The 20,280-nt window shown below is 36.2% G+C and overlaps 1 protein-coding gene and 1 pseudogene across 2 annotated transcripts in view; both read left to right on the top strand.

Moving 5' to 3' along the window:
* The window catches only part of DCBLD2 (discoidin, CUB and LCCL domain containing 2), a 91,443-nt gene that overhangs the window by 12,262 nt on the left and 58,901 nt on the right, over window positions 1–20,280 (top strand). For both annotated transcript variants that reach the window (XM_025376221.1, XM_025376222.1), the window contains exon 2: window positions 7,884–8,111. In XM_025376221.1, the coding sequence (XP_025232006.1) occupies window positions 7,884–8,111 (228 nt within the window). The remainder of the gene's footprint in view (window positions 1–7,883; window positions 8,112–20,280) is intronic.
* LOC112620004 lies at window positions 18,006–18,092 on the top strand (annotated as a pseudogene).

Genomic DNA, 20,280 nt, shown 5'->3' with positions numbered 1-20,280 from the left:
GGCCTTAAACTTTTAGGTTATTTTTTTTCAACTATACAGAAATTATATTCATCTTTACCAAACAGCAATCTGTAAGTTAACACGTAACCAAGACTGCAGCCTTTAATCAGCATTAAGTAGCAGGTGGTAATTATTTTGCCCTGTAACTTTGAGTGGCTTTTGCTTTTTATGACATTTAAAGGATGTGCTGCACACTTTTTTTTTTTTTACCCTGTTTCCAAGTTTCAGGTCATCTTTCTGATGTACTTGTTAGAATCCATGGAGGTGGAAATAGGAGCCTGAGAACCTTTAATTAGCCTGTAAATGATTCTAACATTGACTTGACTTTGAGTACCACCAAATAAGAGAAAACTGAGAGACTTTTAGTGCCCATCTGAGGCTGGAACCCATTACTATCTAATGACATTCATCCCCTGGATTTTGTGAGTTTTTTCTCTTTCTATAGCGCTCAACCTAGGGTGGAGCTTTTGCCAGGCAGATAGATGCTCAAGAAGAATACAGTGGCTAGGAAGCAAAGGTACCAGAAAGAGTGTAGTTAATATATTGGACATGAGGCTCAGACTAGGTAGAGAAAGAAATGAGGACAGAATCAGCTTGATAGATGGAGAGAAAAGAGAGAAATCCAGTTCACACAAAGTATGCAGTGGGTGTAAGAGAGCTGAGAGGTCAGGAGACTATAACCAGAAGAGTGAGATGTTAAAGTTTTTAAGATTTCAGAGTTGGGAGTAGTTTCCAGTAATGGCAAAAATAAAGTCCAGGTTGTGATCCTGAGGGTGAGTTACTGAACTGCAGTAGAGGTCATTGGGGAGATTAGTAAGCAATACTTTCTCATAAATTTATACTTTCTACAAGACACTAGAAGCTTTAAAGCTGCTATACATTTAAATTTCCTGAAATAATGTGCCATTGTTCTCTTAACTTTAGCTAGATTGTAGCCAAGTGTACTGGGTCAATAAACAATGGGCAAAAGCTGTTCTGGTCTTTTATGATAATAGTACTCACAGATATTTATTGAGCACATTGTTATGGCTTAGGACCTTGACACCGGTTGTTTTCATATCGTATGTCGTTTAAATCTTAACCTTGGTAGCTCAAATTGTTAATATTCCCATTTTACCCCTGGCAAAACTTTGATATAGCACCAATAAGTAACCTTTTCAAGGTCATAGTGAGTGGTAGATAGGACATTTTAATTCATTGCATGACTCCAGTGTGTTTAACCATTGCATTCTAGGTAGAGTGTGTGCATGGTGGAGTTGAAGAGGATTTATATATAGCTCACATTCCTTCATGTTATTCAGTTTTGTAGATTATCACACATGCAGAGATGAGTTTGAGCTTAAAAAAGAATAAAGCTGGGGGCCATGTCTTTTAAAAAAAAATGTCACAATGACCCTCTTTGGACTCTCAATGCATGTGCATCTTATGCAGTATTTTAAAAATTAAATAAATGATTTATCAAGCCACAAAAAACCATGGAGGAAACTTAAATACATTCTACTAAGTGAAAGCAGCCAATCCGAAAAGGCTACAAACTATATGATTCCAACTGTAAGATGCTCTGGAAAAGGCAAAACTAGGGAGACCCTGAAAAGATCGGTGGTTACCAGGGTTTTGAGGGAGGTAGAGATGAGCAGGTGGAACATGGGATTTTTAGGGCAGTGAAACTACTCTGTATGATACTATAGTGGTGGGTACATGTCACATATTTGTCCAGACCTGTAGAATGTACACGGGGAGTGAACCCTAACATGAACTGTGGACTCAGGGTGATAACGATTTGTCAGTGTAGGTTCATCAATTGTAACAAATGTATCAGTTTAGTCAGGAATGTTAATAATGAAGGAGGCTGTGCAAGTGTAGGGGCAACGGATATATGACAAATATCTGTTCTTTCTATTCAGTTTTATTATGAACCTAAAACTGCTTTAAAAAGTGAAATGTATTTAAAATACTAAGTTTATGTTATATATATTTTACCACAATTTTAAAACTGTAGGGATGGAGAAAGATATATCTTGTGAACACTAAAGACAACTGGAGTCGCTGTAGTTTCAGACAGAACTTCAGAGCAAGAAAATTACCAGGGTTAAAGAGGTCAAAAAAGTGAAATTAGAGTAGTATTTGAATTATCTGAGATTTATAGTGATGCACCTTAACAAACCTCACAATTACAAGGTTGATATGGTGCTTCTGGTCTAAAAATTCACAGTACCAAATAATATATTAAAAACTTTATTGTAACCGAATGAAATCAGATGTATTAGTTAACAGTTGCAACTTGCTCTTAACACTTTTATGTTCCGTAAAAGCTCCATGCTTTCTCATTTTAAGATCTCACAGATGTATTACGTGACCAAAGTGACACCTATTTAGAGCTAGTATAGTCAGACTCACCAGTTCACCAAAAGAAAGACCTTGAAAACTCACTGGAAAAGTTTAAACCTTTGCTCTCCATTTTTGGCATATTTGTGCAAGCATATCTTGCTTTTGTATTTGCTGTTAAAGGAAATAATTTTGGAAATCACAATGTTCATATTATTAAAATTCAGTTTTTTATATATATATAAAAGAACGTAATTAATACAATTTATCAGTAGTGATATGGCTAAAATCTGGAGGGGGCTGGAAAGTCATATGGAATCAGTATCACAAGCATATACTTAAACAAAAAACACACTTGATTTGGAGTTTAATTAGAGTAGCCTTAAAAAGCATGCATTCTTTGTTGCAATAATTCATTGTCATTTAAATATGTTGAATTTTCTTCCTATTTTTTCTAGGGATAAGTAGCTAAAAAAAAAAATTAGTTTTTTTTTCCTGGAATAATATCAAAATTTGTATCTGGCTTAACACATCTGACCTTACACTCTTCAGAGGAAGTGAACACATGTTCTATGAGTAATTCCCTAAATAAATGTGCAGCCAAACAAAGAAGCAGTAAGATCAAATTCCAGTGTTTTTTCTTAGCTGGAATAAAATTAAAATTCAAAAATTAGGTTAATAGGCTTCTACCCTTTTTGATGAGTTATAGTCTGGTGGAGACGATGTCAGGGAGGAAGAGGGGAAAGAACCTGTCAGTGATAGTGCTGATGGAGTTTGGAGAAGGAGAAAGTTAGTGAAGTTGGAGTTGGTGAGAATATATGGATTGGTGCTTTGAACATTGTTTTTTCCAGTAGTAGTTATACTCTTTTTGTCAATTCTGCCTTGTGAGAAGGAGTAATAGTAGGTGGTGTAGCCTAGTCACAGATCATTTTTCTTCCTAGTGTACAAAGCAACTCAGAATTAATAGCAGTCAGGGATGATTACTGTTAGCTCCCTTTCCTCCTAATGTTAAGAGCTCCGACCCAGAAAAAAATATCATTTGAGGCCTATAGACTAATAAAAATAATCTTTTTCTTTAATGTAAAGAAAAATAAAACATTCCGTTTACTTTTTTAAAAATTGGAAAGTCGGAACATAAAACTCTTTAGTATAACTGCTGATCTTTGGGGGAAAACCAGTCTCTTAGTGAAGAGAACAGCATTACCCTTTGGGCCAAATGGAACCCAGCCAAGAACTAAACCAGATCTTTTTTCTGAGATTTTCTAGCTTTGACTCTAAGTCAGCACTTAACCTCAGCACTATTCGCTATTCAGGGTGATCATTCTTTGTTCTGAGGGACTCTCCTGTGCATGATAAGATGTTTTAGCAGCTTTTCTGGCCTCTACCTACTAGATGCCAATAACACCCCTCCCCCTCCAGTTGTGACAACCAAAATTGTCTCAAGACACTGCCAAATAGGAGGTAAAATTGCTCCTGTGGGGGTCCTCTTCCCCTCTGCCCTGCAACCCACCTTTTGAGAATCACTGCTCTAAGTGTATTACAGAATTGGTTGATCAAGAATGTTTTCCCAATTTTAGTTCTACTTTTAAATATTTTGTCGTATTTTAAGTATCTTGGTGGAATAAGCTTTACTTTTAAGAACTGTAAAAATAAACTGGAAACACATTTCTAATTTAGGGGTGAAAATGAGAACGAGGTCTTTCCTTGATTTGCAAATTCAATGTTAAGACCTTTGCATGCCTAGCACAGTGTTTTTCAGATTGCAGTTGGGGACACATTAGGGGGTCATGAAATACTTTAGTGGCTCATGTGCGTGCATGCAAGAATGTATAGGGTCACAATGTAAAAGGTATTTCTTTTGGAATAAACAAAAAACATATGTGTATGCCTAGCCTTCCCTTTCAGACTAGAATATTCTGAACATATGCTTCATAGCAGTAGGTGCTTAGTTAAGCTGTTTATCCAGTCAGGTTAAACTTGTCAAATATTTTTTGAGATACAAAACATTCAAATGTGTTCGTTGCTGAAGATTGGAGACCTGTTGTTAACTTTAGTTTCTGGTGCATATCATCTTGCTTGCAAGAGGAGGGAGCTCGCAACTCCATCACATAGTTTAGAACATTCTTGGCACGTTACGTGTGGACTGTTCCTGCCCTCCCCCTACACAAAGTGATGAAAAAAGACAACTCTGTAATTATTGCCTTCATCAGCATGCATGCAAAAGTCTTGTTTTTCATCAGTTAGTATTTCTTTTGTTAACTTTTGTAGAAATTATCCTTCATGTTGGAAAGGGCAATAAATGTTTTGTGTATTTAGAATCAAACATGAGTATAAGACATCTAAAAATTACTCCTAACACTCTGCTTGTACTCTTTGTAAAAATCATTTTTAAATGACAACCTTGAGTTGAATAATAGCCTACGGGGAATGCCTTAAGTGTGACAGTCTGCCACTACAAAGTCGTAGATTCAGCTGTTAATAGAAAATTCCTGCGTTTCTGAAATTCATCTACACTTTCAATCACCTAAAAAGCTGCCTTTGTTTCTATTTACTAAAAACCATACGTTTATATTTGGAGTTATTTCGTTTATTCGGTGGTTATTTTTTGAAGATTGAACCACCTACAGGAAGAGTGTTTTCATCTTTTCAGTAGTAAGGACATTTCAGACTAGTTTTATAATGTTAGAAACTCTGTCTTAGGGTGGTAGTGTTTTCCTCTGAGGAAAAATGTTAATGATTGTTTAAGAGTAATTTATCTTACAATTCATTTATTTTCACAGTAGATTTTTTTTATATCCCTATGTTTTTAATTTAGCTGATATCCAGCAGAGATATTCGAGGTATTTTCATGCCAGTTTCAGGGGAAATTTGTGTTGGGGTTTTTTTTGTTTTGTTTTGTTTTTTTGTGGACTGTATAACATCCTACATTTTATATTTGCAAGAGACCAGTGGATATATTGCACAAAAATCCACATGTTTGTTACATTCTGCACTTATATATTTTTGTATTACTGAGTTGCTAAGCCTAGTTCTTGTGTGTGAAATGAAAGCAAGTATAGAAGATAGCTAAAATTTAATGTTGATTAAAAACTAAGCTTTGTGTGAGAGATAATTGTTTCGAAAGCCAGGTTTCTAGTACTGACCTTTAAAAGTAGACTAAGGAGCAATACTAATATGGATTCAACAATAAAATTTCTTTATCAGCCAAGGATATGATTTTTAAGTATTGTCATAAGAATTTAGGTACAAAGTTGTTCCATCATTAAAGTTAGTTTTGAGACTAGTTTGAAATTACTTTTTCATAGATTAATGTACAGTTTCCTTATTCAGTTAATAAACATTTATTTAGCATCCACTACTTACTAAATACTATATGAAGTTTTTATTCATAGGCTTTTAAAAGCTTTTGTCTTTTCTAGCAAATATTAGCACTGCATTGTTCTTAAAAATAATCAACATAGTAGAAAGTTCTGTTACAGCCCTCTGTGTCCGTATTGAGTTGGGAACTCAGCAGTGTCACTTTTAACATAGTTCTTGTGTAAGTGTTCTACTATTCCAAAAGGTGATTATAAATAACTCTTTTGAAGGACAAAATGCTATTATTTTAAAAGGATATATTCATCCTCCTACTAGAAAGAGATTTATTTGAATCTCATTGTTACGGAATGCTGAACAGTACAATCAGAGCAGCTGCTGAAACTCCTAAATGAGCATTAATTTTTTCTTCTGGGTACTCAGGGAAAACAAAGCACAAACTTTATGATAAAGAATGCAAATATTTCATTTTTACAAACATGTTGTTATCTAAGTTTCTGTATTTAGCTGCTGAATAAATTTCTGGAGCAAATAATGCTGCTGCCAAGATATAAAGGTCATTTTTTTCTAATCCTTAATTTTACTTCTCCTTAATCTGTAGGGAAAAAAATAAGGTGTGTGAGAGGGACTACTAAAAGGTTAAATTTCAGTAAATATAGAATTAAACTTCGTTATATATTGCTTTAATAATTTCAAGAAAGAGTGCCTTGTAGTCTGTTATCCAGTCAGTAATCTGCATAATCTTTAGTACATAGTGTTTTTTAGAAGTTATTCAGCTTCTCACATTTATGCAGCCAACAGGCATGTGAAAGAAATGCTCATCATCACTGGTCATTAGAGAAATGCAAATCAAAACCATAATGAGATACCATCTTATGCCAGTTAGAATGGTGATCACTGAAAAGTCAGGAAACAGATGCTGGAGAGGATGTGGAGAAATAGGAATGCTATTACACTATTGGTGGGAGTGTAAATTAGTTCAACCATTGTGGAAGACAGTGTGGCAATTCCTCAAGGATCTAGAACTAGAAATATCATTTGACCCTCCAATCCCATTACTGGGCATATACCCAAAGGATAATGAATCATGCTACTAGAAAGAAATATGCACATGTATGTTTATTGCAGCACTATTCACAATAGCAAAGACTTGGAACTAACCCAAGTGTTCATCAGTAATAGACTGGATAAGGAAAACGTGGCACATACACACCATGGAATACTGTGCAGCCAAATAAAAGGATGAGTTCATGTCCTTTGCAGGGACATGGATGAAGCTGGAAACCATCATTCTCAGCAAACTGTCACAAGGACAGAAAACCAAACACTGCATGTTCTCACGCATAAGTGGGAGTTGAACAATGAGAACACATGGACACAGGGAGGGGAACATCACACACTGGGGCCTGTCGGGATGGGGGGCTGAGGAAGGGATAGTCTTAGGAGAAATACCTAATGTAGATGATGGATTGATGGGCGCAGCAAACCAATATGGCACATGTATACCTATGTAACCTGCACATTGTGCACGTGTACCCCAGAACTTGTATAGTTTTTTACAAGTAAAGAAAAAGAGATTATCATTCAGCTTCTCACAGATATTTTAGTTCATGATTTGTAAATCGATGAAACTGATCACATATTTTTATATTTTACATTCACTTTTTGAACAATTACTCTTAAGTTGGTCTTCTTTTGAAGATTGGATTTATTATAATATGTATATGTATATTTAATAACTAATTTATATTTACTTTTATTTGTTCAGAATTGAAATCTCCTTGAACTTATAAATTATATAGGTAACCATTGATTATTTTGACCTAACTTGGCTTCTCTTGGCTCCTGTGAATAGATATACTAAGAACAATGTTAAGTCTTGTGATTTGTTAAAGGATACAAAGTTACAGCTAGATAGGAGGAATCTACCACTGCAGGATGGCTATAGTTAACAAAATTATGTAGTTTCAGGTAGTTTCAGGTGACACAAATGATAAATGTTTGAGATGATGCATTTGCTAATTGCCTTGATCTGATCACTATACATTGTATGTATCAGAACATCACTATGAACCCCATGAGTATGTACAATTATTTGTCCGTTAAAAAAATTAAATAGAAAGTATGGGTGGTATAAAATGTTTGATGTCATACGTATTTTTAAATCTTCACAAAAAATCATTATAGAGGAAGTAAAATATGTGAGAATAATTTATCATTCTTTTCACTTTTTTTTTTTAAAGGTGATGGATGTGGACACACTGTACTAGGCCCTGAGAGTGGAACCCTTACATCCATAAACTACCCACAGACCTATCCCAACAGCACTGTTTGTGAATGGGAGATCCGTGTAAAGATGGGAGAGAGAGTTCGCATCAAATTTGGTGACTTTGACATTGAAGATTCTGATTCTTGTCACTTTAATTACTTGAGAATTTATAATGGAATTGGAGTCAGCAGAACTGAAATAGGTAGGACATTTTTTTGTAAATGTGCCTGTAAATACATCATTGTCTCTATGATGTATTTTTTTGATATTAACATGAAATAACCATGCTACATAAAGTGCTATGTGGGAAATTATTGAATATGTGTAAAAATCTCGAATTTGAGTCTTTTGGGAAGAGAAGATTCTTGTCTATTTATTTATTTTCCTAATAAACACATATTGGTACCCTTACCCAAGATGCCACTGTACTACTAAGAAGGAGGAAGTTAATTCTCTCTCTCTCTTTTTTTTTTTCTTTTTTGATATGAAGTCTCGTTCTTGTTGCCCAGGCTAGAGAGCAGTGGCGCAATTTTGGCTCACTGCAACCTCCACCTCCTGGGTTCAAGTGATCCTCCTGCCTCGGCCTCTTGAATAGCTGATTACAGGTGCCTGCCACCATACCCAGCTAATTTTTTTTGGATTTTTAGTAGAGATGGGGTTTCCCCATGGTGGCCAGGCTGTTGGCCAGGCTGGTCTCGAACTCCTGACCTCAGATGATCCACCCACCTCAGCCTCCCAAAGTGCTGGGATTACAGGCGTAAGCCACTGCGCCTGGCCAGTTATCTCATTTTTAAAAATGTTTTCATCTCATAATTTTATTTGCAGTTGAAGAATACATGTATAATTCATGCTTAGGAGACAGTATAGCATGGTGATTATAAGCAAAGGTTTTGGATCCAGACTTCCTGGGATTAAAGCATAACTCTCATCAGCTTGCTGTGTGACTTTGGCCAGATTACCTGACCTCTCCATTTTTTATCTTGTGAAAAACACAGCGAATGAACTAGTATGTGTAATGTGCTTAGAAAAGTGAACAACACCTAAGACATAATATATGCTGAGTAAATGGTAGTTGCCATTGTTGTTCTTGATTAAGAGCAGTGGTTCTCAATTATAGCTGCATATTAGAGCCACCTAAGTAGTAAACAATACCATAAACCCAGTTACCATCCTAGACCAGTTGAATCCGAATTGATTAGGTGGAACCCAGTCCTCAGTATCTTAAACGCTTCCTGGGAAAATCTCTTTTGCAGTCAAGGTTAAAAACCTTTGATTTAGGCATCAGTACATTTCTTAAGCAAGAAAGGTGGAAAAATTTGTAAGGCTTTTTTAGGTGAACTAACATTATAAAATTAAGAATTCTCTGTGAGTTTATTTGGAAACATTTTTTGGTTCCAGTGTGTAAAATATCCTTCAGAACTATAATAGGAATCCAGTATACTGTTCTTTAAATACCGTACTGTGTTCATCCTCTGGCCTCCTCTCCATCTCTAGTGAAGTCCTTCATTTCTTCTTTACTTTTTGGCCTCTTACCTACCAGAGGAAAAATTCCTGCCCTATCTCCCAGGCTGCTGATTGATAAACTTTGGTGCTTCTCAGTCAGCTCTTGATTAACCTGATGGTTTGAGCACCGCGTGCAGATTGCATGAATTTATGGTGTTGAACAAAGTTTTAGGAACACAAATCGTCTGAGGATGTAGAAAAACTTACTGTAATATTAACACTAACAGAAGATAACTGGATAGTAAATGTCTCCTGCAGATGCAGTAGAGAGCGCACAGTATTAACACTAACAGAAGATAACTGGATAGTAAATGTCTCCTGCAGATGCAGTAGAGAGCGCACAGTATTAACACTAACAGAAGATAACTGGATAGTAAATGTCTCCTGCAGATGCAGTAGAGAGCGCACAGTACCACCTGGGACTTCTTTAAACAACAGTGGGAAAAAGTGAACCACAGTTTGGTCACCCCTCTAACACTTTACAGGAAGTAAGGGAGATAGAGAAATACATTCTACTGACTGTAAGGTCTAAATTAAGGATATGTGAAATTCTGTAGAACAAACGACCTAGTTTCTTCGACATATAAATAGCATTTAAAAAAATAGGAGGAGGGGGAAGGGAACTGTTCTACATTGCGACTATCTTCCTAAAGTAATATGTAGACTTTGCTTGGATCTTGATTCAAGCTAACCACTGAAAGAAAACATTTTTAAGATTATCATAGAAATTTGAAGCTTTGGGCATTCAGTGATAGTAAAGAATTACTGTTTTAGATGTAATAATGTTAAAATTATTGTTAAGTTCTAATTTGTTAGAGACATTCTGAAGTTCAAATGTCTAGGATTTATGTTTAAGTATATCAGAAATAGGGAGAAGGATAGGAGAAACAAGGGCGCCTTGGTGAAGCTGAATAATGGGCAGATGGGAATTGTTACACCTTCTTTCTACTTTTGTGTAATTTTGAAAATTCCAATAAAGAAAAGTGGTTTTGTTAAAATAAGGCAAGAGAATTATATCTTTAGACAATACATAGTGGCACTGTTGCTAGAGAGGAGGAGTGGCATGGGGAAGATTCTGAGCACAGGTTTTAAATGGCTCGCTGAGTTCTCAAAGCTCCCGGAGTTACTTGCTGAGAGTCCTTTTTCTACAAAGTGTTGAACCTGCCCAGACTTAACATAGTCACTTTCTGTACAGTCTGAAGATTAAAAGAAGTAATACTTTGCAGTGTTTGGTGTGTAGTAGGTATTTAATAAATCTCAGCTTACCCTTATTTCCATTGCTTTTTCCTATTCTCCTCATGGGTGAATGGAAAGCTGCAGAAAGGTCAAGGGGCCTGAGTGATGATGGTCCCTGTTGGGCTTCAGTGTGTACCCACCCTTCCCCCATCACACCTACCGTATACCCACTGGTCCTCCATTTGGTAGCAGCCTATGGTTAGTGGTAGAAAAGTTTCTTAACATATTGCAGAGAAATAAAGATAATTCAAGAATAGTCATTTAACATTCTGGTTAAGATAGGTCTGCAGACAACTACAGGATAGAAACAGATACATTGTGGGCATCAAGATTTCAGTGATAATGACACTGAATCTTTTTTTTTTTTTTCCTATGCATGTTTTCTCAGTGCCCCTTTAGAAAACAAGTATTAAAGGAGAAGAGAGTTCGTTGGTCTCTCTGTGTTTCTGATGTTTACATTTGAAGTATATGGGCTAATTATTTTGTGGGATGTTTGTCTTCTGCTTCCTCATGATAAGATTCCAGTGTCAGACTTTTGGCAAGAATACCATAGAAGTGATGTTCTCAGTGTATCATATCATGGCACATGAGATTGATTCGTCCCATTTCTGGGGCTGTTAACTTTGATATTTTGGCTAAGGTGATGTCTCCCAGTTTTCTACACTGTAACTATGCTGCTCTTCAAAACCAATATATGTCTGATTGGGAGATTCTTTGAAATGGTGGAAATATCCTGTTACTCATCAAACTTAACACCCACTAGATTTGGGATATATTAATCTTGTATGAATCAATTATTTTCTAATTTCATTATTCCATCTATATTTATTACGGTTTTTTTTTTTTTCCTACTGAAAACAGGATCTTTCCCTTGTCTCCCATTTGTTTGTTTATCGCAGTGTGAAGTCAGTGGATTCGTATGTTAGGCCATCACTTATCACCCTTTCCTGTCATTATTTTGGTGCTCAGATTGTCCCAAATCTCCAGTGGGAGCCTCTTCATGCTAGCTACTGTGTCCTTTGGTGATGTCTTTATCATTCTTTGAGTACTTCTTTATATTCTGGCATGGGATATTCTAGATTTATCTTGTGCTTGCCCTACTCCAGCCCTGGAATCAGCCATTTCTTCAGGGAACCCTGGTTCTTTTTAGTGGAGAATGGTATTAGAAATCAATGTCTGGTTGCTAGGTTTAGACCAATGAGCTACCATATGCCCTATCAACAGACAGATTTAGTAAATAGACATTTGTTTATACATATGCATGTACATGTACCTGTGTTACATCTTTTTATATTCATCTGTCTGTATTAAAGAGCATGAGTTTATGCTGATACCTTTAGTACTAATGCAACATTATAGGGTTCATTCTGTCTTTTTCCTATCTCTCTTTCTAACTCACTTCTCTGACAGTGAGAAATCTTGCTCCCATTACCTATATTTACTTACTTGTTCAGTGCTATAACCAGAAAATAGTTTTAGAATTGCTAACCCATGACTAGAACTGAAAGAAGCCTGCTACCTAGAATTCATACCTCAGGACTTACAGTCTAAATACTACATTAAAAAATTATTTGAGCTGATTCTTACTCCATCACCACCTGCCCTTTAATCTGGTTATGTTACTCATTTGAAACATGGTTTGGGCCGGGCGCGGTGGCTCAAGCCTGTAATCCCAGCACTTTGGGAGGCCGAGACGGGCGGATCACGAGGTCAGGAGTTCGAGACCATCCTGGCTAACACGGTGAAACCCCGTCTCTACTAAAAAATACGAAAAACTAGCCGGGCGAGGTGGCAGGCGCCTGTAGTCCCGGCTACTCGGGAGGCTGAGGCAGGAGAATGGCGTAAAAACCCGGGAGGCGGAGCTTGCAGTGAGCTGAGATCTGGCCACTGCACTCCAGCCTGGGCGACACAGCGAGACTCCGTCTCAAAAAAAAAAAAAAAAAAAAAAACATGGTTTGGTTTATTTATTTCTGTTCATCTTCCATTATAGGTTTTTTTCTTCATCCTTGTTGGTTTTCTTTCTCGTTTGTTGAATATGTTAAACATTAACATGATTCTCAAAGTTAAAACTGTACAAAAAGATAAATGACTTTCCTCCCCTTTACAGTGCATTTCTTCTATCCTTTTAACCCCATCTACACCCACTCCCTATAGCTAACCAATTGCATTAGTCTTTATCTTTTCTGTACTCTTTGATACAAATGACATTTATATTTTCTGTTTTCTCCTTTCTTACACAAAATTTAACATTCTTTCAATATTCTTCTGTACTTTGCTTTCCCCCCACTTATCAGTGTTTTCTGGAAATCACTGTGCATCACTTTGTAGAGATAGTCCTCATTCTTTTTACAGCAGTATAGGACTCCATCATGTGGATGTATCATAGTTTATTTAATCACTCTTTTATGAATTATTCTATCGGTTGCTTTCGATGTTTTACAGTTATAAACTATTTTTGTATTCTTTGAGGTGTCTTTGGTGTAGATTCCTGAAGTACAATTGCTGAGTCAAAAGGTAAATTATATACTTTGTTAGACATTGCCAAATTGGAAGTTATACCAGTTTGCATTTCCATAGCATAAAAATGCTTGTCTTCCACAGCCTTCCCAACAAAGTGAGTTGTCATGTCTTTTAAGTTTTGCCGATTGATAATGATAAATAGTATTCAGTATAGTTGTAATTTGCATTTCTCTTACTATGAGTGAAGTTGAACTGTTTTTTTCCATATGTTGACGGCCCTTTTTTTTTCTTTTTTTACGTTTTAGCTCTTCCTGTCTTTTGCTCATTTTTCTATCAAGTTTTTTTTTTTTATTATTTTTAAAGACAGGTCTTTCTGTATTGCCCAGGCTGGCCTCAAATGCTAGGCTCAAGTAATTCGCTCACGTCAGCTCCCTGAGTAGCTGGGACAACAGGCACACACCATTTGCCCATCTGTCAGGTTTTCTTGGTCTTTGTTTCTCTCAGGTTTTAGTTCTCATTATCTTTTGGGGATATTAGTCTATAAACATAATGGTGGTATATGCTACAAATAATTTCTCCTAATTTGCCAGTTGTCTTTTGACTTTGTTTATGGTACTTTTTTTCAACCATGCAAACTTTTAAAAATGTATTAACAGTTAGATTCATTAGTCTTTTTTTAAATTGCATCTAGATTCTAAGTCATAGTTAGAAAGCCTCTTCCTGTATCCCAACTAAAGATAAATTTACCCATTTTTTTTTGTAGCGGAATTATATTATTTCATTTTTTATATTTAGATCCCTGGTACATCGGGGTTTTTTTCTTTTGTACGGCATGAGGTATAGATCTCATTGTGTTTTCCATATGACTAACCACTTGCCCCATCACCGTGCATTTAAAAGTTTATCTTTGTCCCAGTGGTTTGAAATACTGCCTTTATCATATACTGCAGTTCTCTATGTGCTTGGGTCTATTTCTGGACTTTGGATTGCACTCCACAGATGTATCTGTCCACATACCAGAATGTGACTGTTTTGTAAAGGCTTTCAGAGGCTTTATAGTGTGTGTTAATGCCTGATAGGGCTTAGCCTCCTTTCAGAAATGTTCATTTTTAGTGTTTTCCTAGCTCTTCCTACCTGTTCGTTTATCCATGTGAAATTTAGTATCAGCTTATCTAACTCCATAAAAAAGCTCGTTGGTGTTTTTATTGAGATCGTGCTATTTATAAATTAACTTTATGATGTTGAGTTATCATGTTCAAGACCAAGAGCTCTTTTTTTTTTTTTCTCCTTTCATCACATCTACTTTTGTTGTCTTTAAGGATTGTTTTAAACTTTTTCTCATGTAGGGTTTACACATTGTTTGTTAACACTTAATCCTTAACATTTTGTCTTCTTTGTTGCAATGGAGATGGAGGTGTTTTTGTTTTGCTATTATGTCCTGTAATGGGTTCCTAATTATGTGAAGACTATATTTCTATATGTTGATTTTTTTCTGCTATTTTACTGAGTTTTTAAAATTATTTCAGTTAGTTTTATCATTCACTTTCTAGGGATTTTCAGATATACAATCACATCTGCAAATAGATATAGTTTTACTTCTTTTTTTTCCAATTCTTATGCCTATGGTTGATTCTTTTATCTAATTGTACTGGCTAATACCACTAGTCCAGGACTATGTTAAATAGTAGTGGAGATAGCGAGCATCCTTTCCAGGTTCCTTATCTTAGTGGAAATTTAAAGTGTCTGAGCTCAGGTTGCCATAACAAAATCTATAGACTGAGTGCTTAAAAAACAGCAATTTACTTTCTCAGAGTTCTGGAGGCTAGAAGTCCCACATCAAGATACCAAGCAATTCAGTTTCTGGCGAGGGCTCTCTTCCTGACTTGTGGATGGCCACCTTCTTCCTGTGTCCTCACATGACGGGGTTGGAGGGATGAGGAGAGAGAAACAGCAGGTTCTCTCATGTCTCTTTTTATAAGGACACTAATCCTGTGGATCAGTGCCCCACCTTAGGAAAATTAAAACCATTTAATTTTAATTACCTCCCCAAAGAGCCTACTTCCAACTGTAGTCATATTAAGAGTTGGGACTTCAACAGCAATTAATTTTGGGGGCGTACCAGTATCGGGTCCATAATAGGAAGTATCCACTGATTTCTGTTAAGTGTTGTTATCAAGAAAGAATATTGAATTTTGTTGAAAAGCTTTTTTAGCATCTATGGAGGTAATGATACGGTTTTTCTATCTAAATCTATTGGTATGGTGTATTATATTAATGGGTTCCCTAATACTGAACCAACTGTGCATTGTTGGAATAAATATCTCTTGGTTATGGTGTAGCATTCTTTTAATGTGGCATTGGATTATGTTTCCTAATATTTTGTTAGTATTTTTGCATAAATATTGATAAGTGATATTAATTTGTAATTTACTTTGCATTTTCTTTATCGGGCTTAGGTATTGATATTATACATATAAATAAAAAGAAATAGGAAGTTTTCCTTTTTACTTCTCTGGAAAAATTTACAGAGAATATGAACAATCTAGTATTTGAAGGTTTCACTCTGTGAAACTATCTTAGCCTGGTGAGTTTTTGGTAGGATGCTTCCTTAATGACGTTCTCTGTTTCTTCTCAGGAAATTGTTCTTTTTGAGCTTTCTACCTCTAATGGGTCCAGTTGTAATAAACTGTACTTGCCTGGTAATTACCCATTCATTCACCTAGGTGATCTAATATACTTGTCGTGATGTCTGTAAAATAGAATCTTACATTTATTAAAATGGTTATTTCAGTGTTTTTCCAATAGTTGTTTCCCTCCTGTCATTTCTTGTTTTACATATTTATGCTTCCCACCCTCTTTTTTCATTAAATTAGCTAGGGTCATGCCTATTGTGTTAAATTTTTCCAAAAAATTCGTTTTGATTTATTAGAGCTATTGTTTTTCTGTTGTCTACATTATTAATCTCTATTTTCATGATTTTAAAATTTTTGGGGTTTTTTTTACTTTGTTTTTTTTGTTGTTGTTGTTGTTTTGGTTTTTTTTTGTTTTTGAAACGGAGTCTTACTCTGTCGCCCAGGCTGGAGTGCAGTGGCCGGATCTCAGCTCACTGCAAGCTCCACCTTCCGGGTTTACGCCATTCTCCTGCCTCAGCCTCCCGAGTAGCTGGGACTACAGGCGCCCACCACCTCGCCTGGCTAGTTTTTTGTATTTTTTAGTAGAGACGGGGTTTCACTGGTTTAGCCAGGATGGTCTCGATCTCCTGACCTCGTGATCTGCCCGTCTCGGCCTTCCAAAGTGCTGGGGTTACAGGCTTGAGCCACTGCGCCCGGCCTACTTTGTTAACTACTAGTTTTAGCTAGCAATATAATTCACTTTTTCTTTCATTTTTATTGAAAAAAATATCTAAGCCTATGAATTTTACTTTGATCACATCCTTAAGAATGATATCACTGATTAATATTGGTCAATTACATAATTTATTAGGAATTTTGTGATTTTGGTTTATGTTTTTCTTTTACCCAATAATTGTTTAATAGGTTTATTTCTAACTGGAAGGACCTTTCTTTGTTATTGCTAATAATGTATAATTTTATTGCATTATAGTCAGAGAACATTGTAAAATTTCTACTTTATGGAACTTTCTAATGACTTCTTTATAAGCTAATGTATGACCAGTTTTTTTGTGAATATTCTATATATAGTTGAGAAGGTTTACTCTCTACTGTAAAAAGTTTGATGTGCATTTAAAGTATCTGTCTTTATTTTGCTGTTTTGGTCTTCTATATTCTTATTTTATCTACTTGATCTCCTGTTTGGTGTGGTTCTTTCTCTTTCTTTGCTGTGTCTCCTGGAGGTTTTGCTTTTATAAAGTTGCTCTGTTGTGTTGACTAGATATTCATAATTCTAATATCTCCATTTTAAATTATGACTTCTCACATTTAAAGGTTTCCTACCCATCATATAGTACTTTTTAGTTTGAATTCTCCTTTTTTTGGCACCAGTAGCACACACATACCCTCCTATTTATTCCTTACTGTTTTCATTATCCTGCTGTGTCTGTCTGTGCCCATCACTTTGATTTTTAGCCTTTCTGAATCACTTTGTTTTGGGTGTGTTTCTTGTATATTGCATATTTTTGGGTCTTCATGAGCCAAATTGCAAATTTTTTTAATGTCTAAGTTAAATCCATTTTCATTTATTTATAACTGATACATTTTAACTCTTCCATATCTTTTAAAGTTATGTGTATTATATTTGTTGGGTTTATTTTTCTACATTGTTTTCTGTCCTTCTGGGTTTTTTTTAAGTGTCTTTTCGTGTTTGGTAAGGTTTATAGTTTTGTTCTAGGTGCTGCTTTTCAAGTTATACTTTTTAAAATGGCTGTGGTCCCTATTGTCTTAATCATTTACTATCCAATTTGTCCGTTTTTAGTGGTATTCTTTATTTTCTACCTATTGCCTATATAACATTCAATGAACTAGACTTCTTTCCACTTCCTTCTGTACCCAGTTTCCTCTGATTTATTCTGTTTAGTGTGGCTACAACAGAATAACTGAAGCTGGATGTTTTATAAAGAAAACAATTTTATTTGGCTCGTAATTCTGGTGACTGGAAAGTACAAGAGTGGACAGCTCATTGTATAAAGGTTTTGTGCTGCTTCAACTCATGGAAGAAACTGGAAGGGGAAGGGGCTTGTGCAGAGAGAGGGGACTGAGGAGGCCTACTCACTTTATAACAACCCCATGTCATGGTAACTAATCCAGTCCTGTTCGAGTTAGAACTGATTCCCATGAGATGGCATTAATCAATTTATGAGACATCTGGCCCCATGACCCAAACAACTCCCATTAGGCCCCACTTTCCAATACTGTCATGCTGGCAGTTAAACTTCAACGTGAAGACTACACTTTCAGAGATCATTTCTGTAGTTTATTATTAGCAAGTTTCTCTGAATGTGTAGAACACTGGAAAAGATGATCTAAGACTACCGGGAATATGTCTATGCACACAAACTAGAAAGTCTAGAGGAAATGGATACATTCCTAGAAACACACAACCCCACAAGTTTGAATCAGGAAGAAACAGAAATCCTGAATGGACCAAGTAATAAGTAGTGAGGTTGAATCAGTAATAAAAAATCTCCCAACGACAACAACAACAACAAATGCCCAGGACCAGATGGATTCACAGCTGAATTTTACCAGACATTCAAAGAAGAACTGATACTGAAACTATTCCAGAAGATTGAGAAAGAGGGAATCCTCCCTAATTATTTCTGTGAAACCAGTATCACCCTGATACCAAAGCCAGGAAAAGACACAACAAACAAGGAAAACTGCAGACCAATATTCCTAATGAACATAGGTGCAAAATCCTCAACAAAATTCTAGCAAACCAGATTCAGCAGTATATCAACAAGATAATTCAGCATCAAGTGGGTTTCATACCAGGAATGCAAGGATGGTTCAACATATGCAAATCAATAAAATGTGATTCACCACATAAATATAATTAAAACAAAAAAATTTCCATAGATGAAGAAAAAGCATTTGATAAAATTCAGTATCCCTTCATGATAAAAGTTCTCAACAGGCTGGGCGCGGCGGCTCAAGCCTGTAATCCCAGCACTTTGGGAGGCCGAGATGGGTGGATCACGAGGTCAGGAGATCAAGACCATCCTGGCTAACACGGTGAAACCCCGTCTCTATTAAAAAAATACAAAAAACTAGCCGGGCGAGGTGGCGGGCATCTGTAGTCCCAGCTACTCGGGAGGCTGAGGCAGGAGAATGGCGTAAACCTGGAAGGCGGAGCTTGCAGTGAGCTGAGATCCGGCCACTGCCCTCCAGCCTGGGCGACAGAGCAAGACTGTGTCTCAAAAAAAAAAAAAAAAAAAGTTCTCAACAAACTAGGCACAGAAAGAACATACCTTAAAATAATAAAAGCCATATATGACAGACTCACAGCCAACACACTGAATGGGGAAAAACTGAAAGCATTCTTCCTAAGAACTGGAACAGAGAAGAATGCCCACTTCTACCACTTTTATTCAACGTAGTACTAGAAGTTCTATCTAGAAAGTCAGGCAAGAGAAAGAAATAAAGGGCATCTAAGTTAGAAAAGAGAAATCAAACTATCTCTGTTTGCTGATGATGTGATCTTACACCTTCAAAATTCTAAAGACTCCTCCAAAATCTCCTAGATTGGATAAATGAATCAGTAAAGTGTCAGGTTACAAAATCGTCATACACACATCAGTACTACTGCTATGTACCAGTAATGTACCAAACTGAGAATCAAATCAAGAACTCAGTCCCATTTACAATTGCTGCAAAAAAAGAAAGGAAAAAAAAACAACCCTAGGAATATACTTAACCAAAGAGGTGAAAGATCTCTACACATAGAACTGCAAAACACTAATGAAAGAAATCATAGATGATACAAACAAATAGAAAAACCTCCTATGCTCATGAATTGAAAGAATCAGTATTGTGAAGATGACCATACTGCCCAAAACAATCTACACATTCAATACAGTTTCTACCAAAATACCACCAATGCCTTTTTTCTTTCTTTCTTTCTTTTAGAGAGAATTTTACTCTTTCACCCAGTGTGGAGTGCAGTTGTGCAATCTTGGCTCACTTCAACCTCAGCCTCCTGGCTTAGCCTCCCGAGCAGCTGGAATTACAGGCATGTGCCATCATATCCTGCCAAAAACACCACTTTTCTCAGAATTAGAAAAGAAAATCCTAAATTCAAATAAACCAAAAATCCTGAATAGCAAAAGCAGTCCTGAGCAAAGGAAAGAACTCTGGGGTTATCACTTTAACTATCTTTAAATTATACTGCAAGGCTACAGTAATCAACACAGAATGATAACTGGTATAAAAATAGACACATGTACCAATAAAACAGAATAGAGAACCCAGCTATAAAGCCAAATACCTACAACCAACTGATCTTTGACAGAGCAGACTGAAACATAAAATGGGTGAAGGACACCCTATTCATTTGGTGGTGCTGGAAAATTGGATAGCCATACACAGAAGAATGAAACTGGATCCCTATCTCTCACTGTCTACAAAAATTTACTCAAGATGGATTAAAGACTTAACCCTTTCCCCATTTGCTCTGAGAATACTCACCAGTGGCACTTGCGGCTGCATCATTTACCC

This window comes from Theropithecus gelada, chromosome 2 (assembly GCF_003255815.1).
Source record: "Theropithecus gelada isolate Dixy chromosome 2, Tgel_1.0, whole genome shotgun sequence".
NCBI lineage: Eukaryota > Metazoa > Chordata > Mammalia > Primates > Cercopithecidae > Theropithecus > Theropithecus gelada.
This window is presented reverse-complemented; position numbering and strand designations above follow the sequence as displayed.